The sequence below is a fragment of the Stylophora pistillata genome, chromosome 8 (genome assembly GCF_964205215.1).
Source record: "Stylophora pistillata chromosome 8, jaStyPist1.2, whole genome shotgun sequence".
NCBI classification, from domain to species: domain Eukaryota; kingdom Metazoa; phylum Cnidaria; class Anthozoa; order Scleractinia; family Pocilloporidae; genus Stylophora; species Stylophora pistillata.
The window spans coordinates 5,341,061-5,359,429 of record NC_142526.1 but is presented as its reverse complement, the minus strand read 5'-3'; the positions used below and the strand labels follow the sequence as shown (position 1 = coordinate 5,359,429).

The 18,369-nt window shown below is 39.2% G+C and overlaps 1 protein-coding gene and 1 pseudogene across 1 annotated transcript; both read left to right on the top strand.

The window, feature by feature from the left end:
• Window positions 1–10,438: 10,438 nt before the first annotated feature.
• LOC111327130 (adenosine receptor A2a-like) lies at window positions 10,439–11,612 on the top strand. The gene has a single exon (XM_022931238.2). The coding sequence runs from the start codon at window positions 10,689–10,691 to the stop codon at window positions 11,610–11,612; it is 924 nt and encodes a 307-aa protein (XP_022786973.2). The 5' UTR covers window positions 10,439–10,688.
• A 1,888-nt stretch (window positions 11,613–13,500) lies between these two features.
• Window positions 13,501–16,069, top strand: LOC148724591 (uncharacterized; annotated as a pseudogene).
• The last annotated feature ends 2,300 nt before the right edge of the window (window positions 16,070–18,369 follow it).

Sequence of the window (18,369 nt, the reverse complement as noted above, 5' to 3'; positions counted from 1 at the left end):
AGTCTTCATAACTTACAAGCTCGACTCAATTTTGTTAACAAACAAAAAAACAAGCCAAAAAAATTAATAGCATACCTAACAAAGGGGAGGGGGAAGAGGAGGGGGAGGGAAGGGGAGGGGGAGGGGGAGGGGAGGGGAGGGGGAGGGGAGGGGAGGGGGAGGGGGTGGTTGTTTTATGTGTGAACACCTACAGACCTTTCTTCCTTCTGCGTTTATTTATTTTTTCCAAAATAAAGGGGGAAGTGGCTCCCCGGGCCCCTCCCCTAGATCCGCCACTGGTAGTTACATCTTTAGTTAAGTGTAGTACAAAGTAAGTTCCTTAATGATTAAAGGTATATCTACAAGTAATTCTACACGTATGTAACTGAGATGTTTAAACCTTGTTTGAAGTAAGAGCAAGCTCCTTTGCTTTAACAATCAACATATGTATCTCCTTCACGCACTGCTTGACAAGTGTGGGGACTGGATTACAACAGGCAAGAACGCCTTGGGCCTCCCTAAAAACAACAACAAAAAACAGTCTGTAACAGTTTCACAACAGTGAGGGATGAAATAAGGCACAATGATTTCTATTTTCTGGTCTTAGTCTCGTTCTATATAATTTTGGTCCCTTTATCTTTGAGCTGCACTGTAGCTACTACCTTGGCATGGTCTCCGCAATCTGGGACATCGTGTGATTTGGGAGAACAAAACTGAAAGAAAAAATGGAGACAGCACAGGATGTAGTGCCTATTCTATCATTACAATGATTGAAATTTCTTGCTAATAGTTGATCGCTTCCAAAAGAAGAAATCTGTGAAATTTTATTGCAATATAAAATTGATGAACTTCACACTTTGATCATTCACGATAAGTTTAAATTAAAAAAGGGATAAATCCCCAAACAAGGTCTCTACAAAAGATTGCATATTTCCAAAGTTTGTTGGCTGAATAACGCATTCAACCCGAGAGATGAGTTATCTTACTGTAAATTTAGCCCCTTCCGTAGCTTTCATCCTCTTCTCGTGCAATGTTATCTCTCCACGCAAACAGAAGGCGGAATGTGTGCATCTGTAAAATGAACAGTTCTTTTCATTGAAAAGTACATCAACAGATAGTTTATGTTACAGGTTCCTTTGAAATCATCAGACGAGTAGGAAATATAATTGAAGTCACAAATCAATTGAGACAAGGTGAATTTGTATCGAGAGCCCAAGTATCTAAATTAGTGCCTCTGAGAGTAGTCCTATCACCTGCACAGCGTTGAATGTCCTTTTATGTTTCTCCAGTACTTTTCCGTAAGATTCACTGGTAAATAATGGTGTCTCATAGTGCTATACAAATGAAAAACAAGAAAAAAGAATAATTCATGTCAAAATAATGTTCCTTATTGGTTCGTTAGTTATTTGCCGTTCACAAAAATGAGTCCATAAGACGGAGCAAACTTTGCCTGAACTCAGTGGGCAACCAAAATCAAGCCGACATTGTACAACTCCTTGATTACTAAAGAAGCAAAAAAAAATTAAAGAGCATAATATCCATTTTGTTGAACATATGCTCTGATTGTTTTCTCGAGCAAGAAACTCTACTTTCCACCTAGGAGTGAGTAAATGCACATCGGTGAATTTTCAGGGAAATCCAACAAAATTATGTGAGGTAGAAGGTAAGGGAGTCACCTCCCACAGACTTGCATCCCGTCCAAGAGAGTAGCAATACTCTTGGTCACTTCATGCTACAGAAACCTGAATAAGCTTCAGCTGGATGAGCTGCTTGGCTTCTTACCTTTTTTTCTCACAGGATACCTAACCCTTTAACTCCCATGAGTGATCAACACAGAATTTCTCCTTAAATTATCAAAATAAAGTCGACAAATCATGAGAATAAACAAAAACGTTAATTAACGGAGAATTATTAGTTGATCCAAAACCACATTCTTCAAACTAACATCATAAAAGCTGTATGGTAGAGAGCAAGGAAATTACTAAATGGGATCTTGGGCACGGAAGAGTTGAACCGCATAGTGACCTACATGTTCAAATACTTTGGCTAATTCAAAGTTCACAGACGAGATACGTCAGCTAACTGGAGCAGCACTGCAACGAACCTTTAAGCAAATATCCTGGAGTAAACTGATTGTAATAAGTTGTTATTAGCATTTCCTCTTGTTATGAGTTCATTCTGCATATGATCACAAATGTATAGCAAATAATGTGTCTTCTCTGGTGTAGCGCACCATCTCTGAGGGCAGAGGTCTGTTATAAACAGAATTAAATTGATTATTAAAATGATTATTTAAATGTCTACATGAAATGATCACTGTTATAATAATATTGTAATTTTTATCCATCAAATTTTGGCAGCATTAAAAACTAAATTAAACAACATAACCATGAATTAGCTGGTCAAAGGGGTTTACTTCTCAATAAGGATTCAGTTTTTTTCCACTTGTCCCCTACTTGTCTAAATTTCTTCAAGAAAAGAAAACCTGTTACACAACAAAACTACTGATCACCTTATCCTCCAATCAGCCAATTGGTATTGTTTATTTGCTGTGATATCACAAAACTTCTTCAGCAGGAAAGCCAAGGAATACTTCTCATAGTTTAGCACTCTGGCAGCCTGACCTGTGTCAAACATATTGACAACATAAAATTAATACCAAAGTCTCGCTGTAGCCATCCAATATCCATAACTTTATCAGCTCCATGAAGAACCTGCAGGAAATAACAAAAGTTTAATATCATGTAACTGCAAGTAACAGGTTGTTAATTCTATAGCATAAAAAAAAACCCGGCAAACTGGAGTCACGAAGAAGTTATTTGGCATTTTGATTTGTCTGGCTTACTGGCCCCACCTATATTCCCCCTCAACTGGAGTTCTTGCCCTGCAACATTCATGAGATGTAAAAATACGATTATAAAATAAAAAATTAGAGATTATTTTAAATGTACCCATAAGGTTACCTTCAGTATTTTGGGATTGGTAAAATAGTCATTAAGGATTTGAAGCTCACTGTGCAGTTCCAGTGCTGTGTGGATATCTGCATCAAGCAACAAAATCCCTGAAAAGATCTGTAGGAATGAGCCTAGAGAGCAAAAACATGAAAGTTGAGTGAAATACAGAAAAATGCCGACAGATCTCAAGCCACCCTGGATCCAGGTTAACTTGTCAAAAAAATCACACATTGGCAAGACAATTGTGTGGTGGCTAGAGAATGCCAACTTTGCCACCATTGGGAACCATTACCATCCTTAGTCACCGAACTGAATCACGTATTGCTGATAACTCATTTCCTAGCTAACAACATAATGTACCTCTCGATCCACTGCAAACTCTGTCACAGTTGCAAGGTGCTGGCAAAGCTCATCAAGCTGTTCTGCTGTTTCTATCAGAGCGAATGGAGTTTTCTCAAGTTCATCATACAGCTGGCAAACAAACAAAAACAAAACAGAACCTAAATAATTATGGTCCATTACTTTTCCTTCAAAAGACCAGAATTTTCTATATGTATTTTAATCCACTATGAGTTATTTTGATGAAAACTACATGAATTATGTGTACTACTACATGTAAATTGTAAGTCACTCAATGTAAATGCTTGTCTTGTATAATGTGTCCATTCTAGAACACCCATGTTGTTAACACTGTAAATCATTTCACAGGTACATTTGGGCTAACCTCCTCTTTCCGTAGCATCAACTGATTCAACACTTCCAGTTCATATTGGTAAGGATGGGCTGCACTGAAATGCACCCACAAAACAAAAATAATGATAAAAGATTTGCATGCTAAAGCTTTGTACGTAAATTTAGGGCTTACAGCAGATGGATACAACAACAACTCACAAAAAACCAGTGCATAGCGCAAAAAAGAAAACAAGCCTGAATACTTGGTACTGATATACTTATTAATTTATTATAATCACCGGTTTACAGAAGAACTGCTCATTGGGTGGGTAGGTGAAATCACTACGGATTAAACACGGCTGCCAGAGGCGCCTGTCTGATTTTAACCTTAAAATTGTAACTAAACACGTATGTTGTTTGGGGAAATAGAGACCTTTACCTTTACCTTTAATTAGGTGGGAAATAAAATAAAAGATCCTGTGGGGTGAGGTAGGTTATATTCTTAAGGAAAATTGTGTGGATGACAGGTTACAAGAGAGAATAACTGGATGAGAAATCGCAGGGAAATCTTTATCTTTCTTCTCTTTCATCTTTCATTTGATTCTTTTTCAGACCCCCATCAAAAGCCATGCCCCTATTTTTCATCCACACCCCAAAAAGAAAAGGCCCTGTTTTAGACAGTTGATAAAAAAACCGTATAGTTTCACTACACAGGTCTGGCTTGGGCTACAGCGCAGTTAATACAGCCAGATCTGCACTGCCAGCTACAATCTTATCAGAGGGCATGCCATTCGGTGAGCAACCTCTTGTCATACGTTGTATGAAGGGCATTTTTGAGTTAAAACCGGCATTACCTAGGTACACAGAAATTTGGGATGTTAATAATGTATTAAACTACCTTAAAAGATTTAGTCATATTAAGGGTTCCTTAACCCTGAGGGACCTAACGTTGAATTTAAACATGTTATTATGTCTAACAACTGGACATAGAGGACAAACCCTACTTTACATGGACACACGTTCTATGCATTTGGCTCCCATTAAGGAAATAGCATACCTGGATGACAAGAGAATCTGCTTCATGGATTATTTGAAGGAATGCCTAACCAGGACGAAACCGCTTATTTTCTTGCTGCAAATTTCGGTTTGCATTATGAAAATGTGAATAAGCTATACTCAACCTGTATCTTTACTTTTTCCCTTCCCACCCCTGATTAGTTTATTATTACACATAAGCACAAAGCAAATTAGAAACTATGGCACCGAAGATGTCAAAGTTATCGAAATTTTTTAAGAAAGTCTTTGCTGACAAACCTCAGTAAAACGGTGGGCTTTAAACTCGCCGTGCTATAATTACTTGTCTTTAAGCCCATGATGCCAAATCAAAATATATGCCAGATGAATTAAGATATATGTCACAGTTTTTATTTCAATGCAAATCTAATCTAACGAACGAAAATTAATCAGCCTATGAAACACGAAACATTTATCGAGAGATGGATAAGGGAAAAAGTCCTGAATTATCTGATGACATTATTGAACAGGAGATAAAGCTGTTTCTAGCTATCGCGACAACTTTATAATGAAGCTCTTACGGGCTGAAATTGACTGACGTTTAAGAAACACATTTGGCAATATCTAGAAAATCTGATTAAAAACGACCCTCAATCAGTTTTGGATTAAGAATTTTTAATTAGCAGAGCTTGAGGGAAATCCATCTGATTGGGTGGCGTTTAGCATTTCCGACTCAGCTTTGTTTCGTATTGTTTCTGTGCACATGTAGACTGAGAAGTCATTCCCAGGAAAGGCTTAAACCACTCACTATCAATATTAGGGGCAGGAGATTTCCTCTGCCTACACCTTCCTCAAATATTTATGCCTTCGCATAGTTTGCGCGCGACTATGGATTTGCCATGGTCAAGTCCTCACCCTACTATAGCCGTGGCAACGGGAAAGCAGAGTCCGCAGTGAAAATTGCAAAGAACATTTTAAAGAAATCACGGGAAGAAGACCCTTATATTGCTTTGCTGGCATATCGCAACACACCTCAGCGAGGATCATGTTTATTCTCCGGCACAGAGATTGATGTCTAGAAATCTCCGGGATCTGATTCCCATGGCTATAAGCAAAACTCCGACCGCAACTAACAGTGTCTAGTGTAGTGACCCAGAACATTGCGGAAAGGAAACAAAGGGCCAAGGCCCACTATGACAAACGAGCATCAAAGCAGCCCAGTGAATTTACAATCGGCGAGAGAGTCTTCGTGAAGCCGAGCCCTAGGAATAGAAGCAAACCCTGGATATATGGTGCAAGTACTCAGCTTACATCGCGTCTAACGTTTAAAGCGACATCTTAACGCCTGCAACCATTATGTTTTATACGAACCTCGAAAACTTTTAAACACGTTCTCTTATGATACCTGCGAAAGCATTCAGTATAATTTCCGGTAAGATTTTTGCGGACAGTCTGGTGGATTTCTCTTACACTGTGTGCTGAGACTAAAACCTTTAACTTCGAGCAAAGCTCTGTCGCACGGCCCAAACAAACATGGCGAGCAACTGAACTTGTTGTATATGTCCGTGTTAAATCACACGAAAGGACTCTACAGCACACTTCACTCTGATTGGGCAGAAAAACACAAAGATTTTCTGGCACCAATCAGATGCCAGAACGACTGTGACCGTTCGGAACTAGTCGTGTAAGACAATGTCCCCAGGGGCTCTTCCGCCCTAACTTGAAATCGACTCTCAGCCCCTGGGTCTCCGAGGATGGTATAAAACATCCCTATTAATTCGTTTGAAATTTAGGTAGTTTGGTTTTATCAATTGAGTTGATAAGGTAATTTGGCCACCGTTAAGGGTTTAAAGCTGACAAATTAGATAGTGAAGCTTCACTGAAACACTTTATATTTCCGTAATGATAAATGTGATTTAAGAGGCTAAGTAAACAGTGAATGCAACGTTTTGTATACTGAATAAACGAGAAAAGTATAAGAATAGGGAAAGATTTAGAAGGTCGGCACGAATACTGGCAATTTCGTTTTTTTGGTTAACTTAGACTGGTATAGCTAGTGAGTTAAAGATTTAGTGCCTAAGCTGTCATAAGTAACAATAACTAATGAGTTTTGCTTATCCAGTGGCTAGAAAATGTTTGAAGTAAATTGGAAGCTTAATGCCAGTCAAGTCTGTCTCTTAGAAGGCAACTTTTTCAACCAGTCGCTCACTCTTACATAAATATTTGAGGAAGGTGCAGGCAGAGGAAATCTCCTGCTCCCAATATTAATAGTGAGTGGTTTAAGCCTTTCCTGGGAACGACTTCTCAGTCTACATGTGCACAGAAACACTACGAAACAAAGCTGAATCGGAAATGCTAAACGCCACCCAGTCAGATGGATTTCCCTCAAGCTCTGCTTATTAAAAAATCTTAATCCAAAAGTGATTCAGGTCGTTTTTTAATCAGGTTCTCCAGAAATTGCCAAATGTGTTTCTTAAACGTCAGTCAATTTCAGCCCGTAGGAGCTTCACTGAAAAGTTGTCGCGATAGCTAGAAACAGCTTTATCGCCTGTTCACTAATGTCATCAGATAATTCAGGACTTTTTTCCCTTATCCATCTCTCGATGAATGTTACGTGTTTCATAGGCTGATTAACTTTCGTTCGTTAGATTAAATTTGCATCATGATTGAAATAAAAACTGACATATATCTTAATTCATCTGGCATATATTTTGATTTGGCATCATGGGCTTAAAGACAAGTAATTATATCACTGCGAGTTCAAAGCCCACCATTTTAAGTTCGTCAGCAAAGACTTTCTTAAAGAATATGGATAACTTTGACATCTTCGGTGCGATATTTTTCTCATTGGCTTTGTGCTTATGTGTAAAAATAAACTAATCAGGGGTGGGAGGGGAAAAAAAGTGAAGATACAGGTTGAGCATAGCTTATTCACATTTTCATGATACAAACCGAAATTTGCATCAAGAAAATGTTCTTAACTATTTTATGTAGATTGTTAGACTTCAGTTTATATTATAATATTGATAATTCTTTAGAATATCTAGATATGGGTTGTCTCTTCATTCTTTTTCACACAAAAATCGGACGACTGCCTATGAGAAATGTATATTGGAAACTCCACGACTCGTTAAGTTGTCTTAATTTGATTGACATTATAAGAGATTTCGTTTGTCTATTACCAAACCAAACAACATGTATGCAGTACTTGTTATCGCCCATATATAGTCTTTTTCCACGTGTCTGCAATGCAGCGTTTTTGGTGTCCTTTTATTCGAATAAGCGAGGAGCTGTCAGTGGGAGTTAACCGAAGCCTTGTAAGAGAATCAAGTGAATAAACCGTGACTTAATAAGGAAGCGCGGTACAGCTTTTTCACGTTGTTGGCAATGTACTCTTGGAATCTGTTTCCTGAACCTCTCTATCCGAAGGCAAGGCCTGTTACGATTGTGCGAGACTCGGTCTGTATTTTTATTTTCTTGCTCCCTCGTCCTGGTTTAGTTAAGTGCTTCAAATTACGAAATATTGCGTGGGAGAAGTAGTCTAGTTTTATATAAATTATAAAACTATGGAACCCCATATCTGACAGGAGTTAATAAATTGATATTTTTAAACCTAAAACGATGAGCTCAAGAACGATAACACTGGCCATAAAAAACCGCGACGCTATAATTAGGCTGTTCTTTAAGCCCATGATGCAAAAGCACAATAGATGTCAAATGAATTAAAACCTAATATTCTTTTCATGCAAATATTGACGGTCGAAATCAATGAACTTCACATGCACGATCTCGATATTCATCTTGCAGAGGAAAGCGAAAAAGTCTCCTGAAGTTATAAGAGGAGAACTAAACAGGGGCTAGAGCTAGTTTTAGTTATCAAGACAACTTTAATCGAGCTTTAACCGGTTGAAACGATTTTGGACATGTAAAAGCACATTTGGCGCTCTCTGGAAATTTTGATTAAAAAGAGACCGCAATCATTTTGGATTAACACTTTTTTATGGGCGAACTTGAGAGAAACCATGCGATTGGATGGCGTTTAGTATTCCTACTCACTTTTGTCCGTATTGTTGTTGTACACATGTGGACTGAGAAGTAATTCTCACGATGTCCTTTTGTAGGGTTTGCTGAAACTAGCTATGGGGAAGTTTACCACGTCAAATTGGAAGTCCCGGCAATGCAAGTCGAGTCTGTCTCTTGGAACAACTTTTTCCACCAACGGCTCAATCTTGCATTAAAAACGGATGAAATTAAAGGCAGACAAAACTTGACGCCTTTAACAGTTAGCGGTTTAAGCATATCCTGGGAACGACTTTCAGTCCACATGTGCACAAGAACAATAAAAAGATTAGCTGTGAGTTTAAAGCTCACAATTTTAGCCTCGTCAGCAAAGACTTTCATAAAAAGTATCAATCAATTTGACACCGGTCTTGTGTTTTGTCTTCCGTAGTTTTATAATTTGCATTGTGGTAGTGCGCAAAACTCCTACTTCTTCCACGCAATATTTCGTAATTTAAGTCCACAAAACCAGGATGGGAAAGGAAGAAATTAAAAAAAAAAATTTTTCATCAAAAAACGTTCTTTACCCGTTTACGAGTTCAGTTTGTTATACGATTGATAACATTTTGGAATATTTAGGTACGACTTATCTTTATCATTCTTTATTATGAAAATCCACTCGACTACTTATGGAAAATATACTCTTGGAATCTATTTTCTGAATTTCTCTATTCGAAAATAAGCTCTTTTATGACTGTGCGAGGCTTCCAAAACTCTGATTTATCTTCGCTCTGATTGCCGTTCTGTTTGTTTTATTCCTTACTAAAATGCTTTGCTTTGTACGTTGCATTTAAAAGATAGCCACAACGATTTAATTTCTAAATTAATTCAGCTGGCTAAAAAATTCAAATCAACGATTATTTCAATACGAATCGAGCTCTGAAAATCAGTTACGAAGTCCTGATTTGTAGCTAGAAAATGTTTCTTTGTTTATAGTTGTATTTCGCTTTACATCCCACGAAATGTACAAATACAATCGATTGTCGAAACGTTGACACCTTAAAGAGACCACACGGGGCTTTAAGGAAAATGTTCCATTTGCACAAATAGATAATCAGTTATTCACTTTCCTCGCTGTTCATGTTCAATCCTTTTTCCTTTCAGGAAAAGCTTTGAGAGCTCCCATTGTCCAAGATTGACACCATCTCTTTCATAAAACCGTGTGATATCAAATGTTACAATAACGTTTTTGTTTGCATTATTAGGAATCATACCGTTTGAAGTGTATTAATCATTTTGTGAATAGGTTGTACTCAACATGTATTTTTACTTTCTTTCTCTCACAGCTGGGTTTAGTTCAGTGATTTAATTTACGAAATATTTCACGGAAGAATTAGCCGAGTTTAACACATTGCTGTGAGGCAAATGATAAAATTTCGGCAACTCAGATGAGACATGCGTCAATAAAGTGATATTTTTGAAAAAGACATTTGTTGCCGAGCCTAAAACGGCGAGCTTTTAACTCATGAACGGTGACAATGGGCAGAAAAAAGCCGCAAATGGTGAATACTTGTCTTAGACTCATGGCGACAAAGCATGACAGAAGTCAAATGAATTATTGCACATTGTTCTTTTCATGTTTTAGTTGACGGACGAAAAGTAGTGAACTTAACATGCACGAAATATTTATCTGGCAAAAGAAAACCCATAGTTGGAACATGAAAAGTAAACAGGCGATTGAGTTATTTCTAGTTGTCGCAACAAACTCAATCAAGTAGAAAATAGACATTTGTAGCTGTCTGGAAAATAGAATTAAAAAGTGACCAAAATGGGGAAATCCTAAGGGAATTCCGTCTGATTGGGTGGCGTTAAGCATTTCCGATTTGCCTTTGTTCTGTATTTGTTTCTGTGCACGTGTGGATGAGTCGTCATTAACTGAAGATGCTCACTACTAAAGGCATCAGACTTCCCTAGCCTCTACCTTCCCTAGTTTTCAAGCTAGGTTGAACGAGTCGTTGAAACAGTTGTTCCGAGAGACAGACTTGACTTGCATTCAGATTCCAATTCAACATGGCAAATGTCTCCATGACTAGTTTTACAAACGCTACAAACATGATCAATAGGGAAAGCGTCACAGAAGATGTCCCATCAGTGGCTGGTTCTATAATTATAATAATCATCAACAGCATCACATGTCCCTTCACAATTTTGCTCAACCTACTGGTGATAAAGGCTGTGAAAACGAAGAGTCGACTCCAAACCGATAGCAACATCTTGCTGGCCTGTTTAGCGGTGACTGACGTATTAACTGGTCTCATTGGCCAGCCGTTATTTATCCTGTGGAGAGTGCACTTGTTTTATGGTTTTAGTAACAGTGAAACGCTTGAAAATTACTTTTTCAAGTGTACAGTTGCATTAGTAACAGCTTCATACCTTCATCTGATGTTAGTTACTTTGGAGAGACTCGTAGCCATCAAGTTTTCGATGCAATACTCAAACATTGTGACCTATGGGAACATGAAGAGAGCTGTGTTTGCAGTTTGGATCATTTCGTTCATTATTGGGGTTTTAAGAATTATGGAAAAGATCATTGTAGTACATTTTGTTAAAGGTGTTCTCATTATTTCATGCGTTTTCTTTCTTGCTTTCTCTTACTTCGTCATGTATCGTGAAACACGTCGTCATCAACACAAAATAAAAACTCAACAAGTGCTCCAAGAAGAAGTGGAAAGATTTACCAAAGAGAACAAGGCGCTTAAGACAACTGTATTCGTAGTTAGTGCTGTTATTGTTTGCCTTCTTCCACTTTGTTTCTGTCTGATTGTTTCAGTTACAGGCCTTTATGATGCTTGCCCCATTAATGTGCCATCGATGCTAACATGTGCCATGCTAAACTCGCTCGTGAATCCACTGATTTACTGCTGGAGACAAAGAGAAATGAGAAAGGTCATTCTTGGAAGAAGAACCCGGGTCGAGCATTTAGAGATACAATGAAGGAGGGGAAGGTTAAGAAAAGAGTGAGCAACTTGATGACTATATCTCTAGATTTTGCTTTGGCCTTTTCTGCATCTACTGATGAACGAAAGTCGCTAGTTGTTGTTTTATACGATAATTAAAATTATGGTCACGAGAGGTAATTGAATGATCAACCTCATGCAAGTTACCAACAGCGTTGGAAACGTATGTTAGAAGCTGTGCGACACGTTAATTAGTCTTAGTTTGATTGACATTATAAGTGATTGTGCTTATCTATTACCTAACCAAACAACATGTATGCGGAACTTGTTATCGCCCATATATGGCCTTGTCCCACGTGCCTGTAAAGCAACGTTTTTAGTGTCCTGTTATTCGAATAAGCGAGGACCTGTGAGTGGGAGTCAACTAAAGCCTTGTAACAGCATCGTAAAATGAAGGGAATAAACCGTGACTTAATAAGGAAGCGTGATACAGGTTTTTGACGTTGTTGACAATATACTATTGAACTCTGTTTCCTGAATAATTTGGATATTTCAACAAAGTTGTAATGGTAAATTGGCCACCGTCACGATTACAAAAGCTGACGTTTCGAGCGTTAGCCCTTTCGTCGGAGCGAATAGAGGAATTGTGGGTTGTGTGTGCTTTGAAAGGCTGAAAATGGAGCTACGTTATTGGTGGGAACATGGCAACGAGAAAAACACCATGGCCAATTTACCATTTCAACTTTGTTGATATATCCAAATTATTTCGTTACTCCCACCGACGCAGCCCCAAACAGTTTCTTTCGAAACTATCAGCCTTTATTTAGATGAACAAAGACCTGTTAGAATGCAAGAGGAAAGCATAGGAACTCGTGGCATCAGAAAACCCACCGTGCAAAGAAAACGGTAACAAAAAGGGATATATAGTAGTAATGACAGAACTATGGGCCGAGAAAGGATACGAACATCTAGGATTCAAAAGCCAAAATCTACGGGATCAAGCCTCCAGGCTTGAAAAAATGAATGACAATATTACTGAGACCTGCGCTACTGATGCGACTAGTGGTGGAGTGGCTAATGATGATAATGTTGGAGAGCAGTCAGCCTCAAGCGGATTCCAGAGAAACTTATCTACGCCTCCTCAACAGGAAAGCGACGACTTTGAAAATCGCGACAACTCCAGTAAAAATGTTAATTTTTACCCGGCAAACTTCTTTACTTTGCATATTGCAACTAAGCCGCCGACGGAGAATAGCATCGCTGAAAATATACAACAACAACAAGAATCAGAATACGTGACTGATGAGGAAGCAGGGTTGGGGAGCAGGGTTGGTGTAGTGGTGAGAGCGCTCGCCTTCCAACAATGTGTCCCGGGTTCGATTCCCGGACCCGACGTCATATTTGGATTGAATTTGTTGGTTCTCTACTCTGCTCCGAGAGGTTTTACCCCGGGTACTCCGCTTTTCCCCTCTCCTCAAAAACCATCATTATTTGAATTTATTTAGTTTAAGTTTATTTGTTGCTCGGAGATATTAGCACTTGCGTGCTACCTTGAAATTCGAGGATAAATAAAGTTATTATTATTATTATTATTATTATTATTATTATTTATTTATTTTGTTCTCAGTGAGGCTCGTGCCGGCGCGCACGGACCAGGACATCTACCTGACTTCAGCGCTGTGGACAATCCATCCATGGGAGCGTAGAGGGGACGGAACAATAATAACAGTCGATTCGTCAACCATAATTAAAGGTTATGATGAAATCACACAATGGCGCGAAAACACCTTCCTTATCCCATATGGTAAAGTCGGGCGAGAGTTTAATTTATTGACCAACTAACACATCACATTACTGAATTGAGCAATGCATCACATGTGCAACACATAGCGCTTAAAGCTGCTATTGTTTTATTAGCAACGGCACTACAAAAGCCAAGCATGAAATAAAAAGCAAAAGACCATCAACCATGCCTGATACAACGCTTAGCGCTATGGAAAGAAGGGGAAATTGAAAGTCTACTGCGCGAAGGACGATCGATCCAAACGCGTATCCTTAAGACCAAGAGGGCAAAGCCTCCAAATAAAGCGAAGATATTTGCCAAGCTAGTCATGCAAGGGCAGATTAACTCTACTCTGAGATATCTAAGCAATGAAGACTGCAGCGGGGTGCTACCACTGACTCACGATGTCATGAGACAGCTCCATGAGAAACACCCTAAGGCGCAAGACGCAAAGCTTGGCTCGATACTCTTTGGACCGGTAGAGGAAGTACATGATTCGCTATACCAGCAGATTGATGGCGAAATAATACGCGAGGCGGCACTACGCACCAAAGGATCGGGCGGCCCTTCTGGCGTCGATGCAAATAGCTTCAAGCGCATTCTCACTTGCAAATCCTTCAAGAAATCAAGTGCGAACTTATGTGATGCCCTAACAACAATAACTAGGAAGTTATGCACAGAGTATATTGATCCGCGGACTATCGAACCAATATTAGCCAATAGGCTGATACCTTTGCACAAGGGCGAAGGCGCAGTGCACCCGATTGGTGTGGGTGAAGTTATTAGAAGGGTAATTGGAAAGTGCGTTATGAGGGTTACTAAGGAAGATGTTATCGACGCGAGTGGATCACCACAGGTGTGCGCAGGCCTTAGGGGCGGGAGCAAGGCTGCTGTCTATGCAATGCATTCTATATTCGAAGAGGAAGAAACAGACGCCACACTCCTAATTGATGCCTCAAATGCCTTCAACGCATTAAATAGAGCTGCTGCGCTTCACAATATAAAGGTTCTGTGTCCACCCATAACAACCTACGCAATCAATACATACCGGCAACCGATAAGACTATTTATAGCAGGAGGAGGCGAGCTTAAATCCGCCGAAGGCACTACACAAGGGGATCCCTTGGTGATGGCGATTTACGCCATCAGCCTTCAATCCCTGATTACACGCCTGGGTATCTCCAGTGACGCGAAACAATGCTGGTATGCCGATGACGCAAGTGGCTCCGGATCTTTAGAAGCGATAAAGCATGGGTGGGAAGAACTGACTGAAGCTGGGCCTAATTTGGGATACTATCCAAACGCTAAGAAATGTTGGCTTATTACTAAACCTGAAAAGGTGGAGCGCGCTCGAGTAATTTTCGAAGGAACTGCGATTAACATCTCTACGTAGGGTCAAAGGCACTTGGGGGCAGCCATGGGCTCCAGAGAATATCTGGAGAAATACGTTGGTAGCAAAGTGAATGGTAGGGTAAGCCAGGTCTTTAAGTTGGCAGGGTTTGCCTTGTCACAACCACAAGCGTGCTACGCAGCCTTTACATTTGGCCTGCGGCACCGATGGACATATTTTCTTAGAACACTCCCAGATATAGAAGATCTACTAGAATCTTTAGAACGTGACATTGCTGATGTCTTAATACCGTCAATAACGGACCATCATTGCACAACGCCGAGCAAACGGGACCTCTTGGCACTGTCAGGTAGACTGGGTGGGCTTGGAATTATAAATCCAAGACAGGATGTAAATCTACAGTACCAAGCGTCAATGAAGACTACAGCGCCACTAGTCGAGAAAATTGTTTCACAAGTCCATGAAATACCAGACGACGCCGTTGTTAGTTCTTTACAGCAAAGTGTGCGAAGAGAGAAAAACGAAGAGCTTCGAAAAAGACTGAATGACATCAAAAACTCTCTTACTCTGAAGACAGCGCGCTGTTGAACTTGCTTCTGAAAAAGGTGCATCTAACTGGCTGACAGTCATACTGATTGAGGAAATGGGATTTACTCTGAACAAGGGCGAGTTTCGAGATGCTATAAAGCTCAGATATGACTGGGAAATCGCCGACAAGCCATCTATCTGCGTATGTGGCGATGCCTTTAGTGTTGATCATGCCATAGTCTGCAGGCGTGGCGGCTTCATAATAAAGCGCCATAATGAGCTAAGAGATCTTGAGGCAGACATGCTTAGCGTGGTCTGCAATGATGTCGAGATTGAGCCCGTCCTCCAGGAGCTCATAGGAGTGTCGTTGCCAAGCGGAGCTAACAGAGCTCCTGACACTCGCCTAGACATCCATGCCAGAGGTTTTTGTGAAAGGCAAAGGTCAGCGTTCTTTGACGTACGGGTATGTTACCCCAATGCTGATTCCTATAGAGACCTTGACCTCAAGCAGATATACAAGCAGCACGAGAACGAGAAGAAGAGCTTGTATACGCAAAGAGTGATGGACGTGGAACAGGGAACATTTACACCATTAGTCTTTACAACAACAGGCGGAATGGGAGAAGAGTGCAAGAGGCTGGCAGAGCTAGTCGCAGCAAAGAAAGTGGAGGACTATGCCACCACTGTCTCTTGGATACGTTCTAAAGTTTCCTTTGCCATCCTTAGGTCGGCTCTGCTTTGTCTTAGAGGGTCAAGAACAGTTAAAAGAACAATTAAAAGTAATGTTTAAGAAGCGGACTTTGAATTAGATAGATACCTTGCCAAAATCTAGGTCCTGCAATTTTTATATCTTTTTCTCTCATGTGTAAAATATAGTTTCATGTTTCGTGCACGTTTCATAGTTTTATCGAGTGTATTGTAAATATGTTTGAATGTAAATTATGTAAATACTGAAACGCTCTTTTAGCTTTTCTAATCTGATAGGTGATTGTTATCATAAAGAATTATTTTGGTTTGAAAGCTTCAGTCATTCTTATTAAAAGAATTATTATAGCTGGATTTTGAGCATTGTTCACTGAATTTATAGATTGATTTCACATAGTATTTAGGCTTAGCTTTAGAAGCAAGTTGTGTAAAAATGTTAGATAATTGTGCGGGTTTTTAATAAAGATCATTTATCATCACTGAATATCTATTTGTACAAATCGAACATTTCCCTTAAGGCTGTTGGGTCTCTTCTAGGTGTCAATGTTTTGACAATCGAGTGTATTTGCACATTTCCTGGGATGTAAAGCCAGATACAACTATGAACAATGAAACCTTTTCTAACTACAAATCAGGACTTCGTACCTGATTTTCAGGACAATTCGTATTCAAATAATCGTAGAGTTGAAATTTTTAGCCAACTCAATTAATTTAGAAATTAAATCGTCGTGGCCATCTTTTAAGAACGAGTCTGTAAGAATCAAACATCCTGGGAAATGAAAATTTTCAACCCCCTTCAAATTCTGCATGCAGTTAGGCACTCATGAGGGATGCAAACAATTTTCATTTCCCAAGATGTTTGATTCTTACAGACTCGTTAAATAAATAAATAAATAAATAAATAGTCTTTAGATAAAATACATATCAAGTGTTACATATAAAGTGTAATGGGCTAAAATATGTATTAATTACTTACAGCTAAGTTATGCTTGAAACGAAGTCTATTAATAAAAGAATTTTTAAAACGCTCAGTATTGCAAAGTGGATATATTGGCTCAACTTGCCTAAGCCTACGGGTAGCAGAGTTAATCCTGGGAAGGGAGTGGTGCAATGGATGAGGTTCCCACGCGCTTAATTTTTTGAAGATACCTATATCAGACTTATCTAAGTAATTGATAATAGAAACCGGAGAAGACGTGAACCTACAATTTTCCTGAAATGTAACCCTCAAACTACATAGATGTGAATGTTGGGGGATATTCTGTACTATGTCTAATACATTCTTGTAGCCCTTCTTTCGGAAAACCAGTTCTTTACATTTAGAGAAATTACACTTCATGGAATTATCGATACACCATTCTGTAAAGTTATTAACTACACGAGCAGCAATATTACTATCACTATCACCCTTCCAAACTGGAATGATTAGAGTGGAGTCATCTGCATACTTGAACAACAAGGAGTCAGAGTCCCGATCTGTCCGCAGATCATTCATGAATATATTAAATAAATAGGGGCCACTGACGCTTCCTTGTGTAGTGCCTTTGTTCACGCAAATCCAATCACAAGCAATGCCATTGCAGACAACCCGTTGTCTCCTATCAGTAAGAAGGCTTAAATACCAATCGTTCTTAAATTCAACCTACAAAGCAACGCATGATAGTAAGGAATAAAACAAACAGAACGGCAATCAGAGCAAAGATGAATCACAGTTCTGGAAGTCTTGCACAGTCATGACAGAACTTGTCTTCGGATAGAGAAATTCAGAAAATAGATTCAAAGAGTATATTTCCCATAAGTAGTCGACTGGATTTTCATGATAAAGAATGAATATAACTCGTATCGAGATATTCCAAAACGTTATCAATCGTAAAACAAACTGAACGGGTAAACGGGTAAAGAATGTTTCTTGAGGCAAACTTCGTTTGCGAGCTTAAGCTTACAATTTCAAAAATGGGAATGAGTTTAATTTCTGGGAAGCTGTGCTCTACCTTTTTTCCTCCCAACACGAGACCAAGGTCAAATTAATTGATATTTTTTATGAACGTCTTTGCTGACGAGGCTAAAATTGTGAGCTTTAAACTCATGGTTAATTCTTTATTGTTCTTGTGTACAGTGCTGTGCAAAAGTAATGCAAACGATTATCGTCGTTTATCACGCTTTGCTCTTCCGATTCATCGCCAATATATCGGCGATCTATTGTTCATTTTCTGGCAATTTAAGAACGATAAATCGACGAGATTCGGAGCTTTTCTGCGATATCTCGCTCCGACGATAAATCGTTCCAACGATAGATCATTCCGGTGATATATCGCTAAAACGATATATCGTAGAGCGCGCGGAACATCATCACGATATATCGCTTCAGTGAAATATCGTTCAATCAATTTATCGCTGAATCAGGAATGACTCATTGCGATATATCGT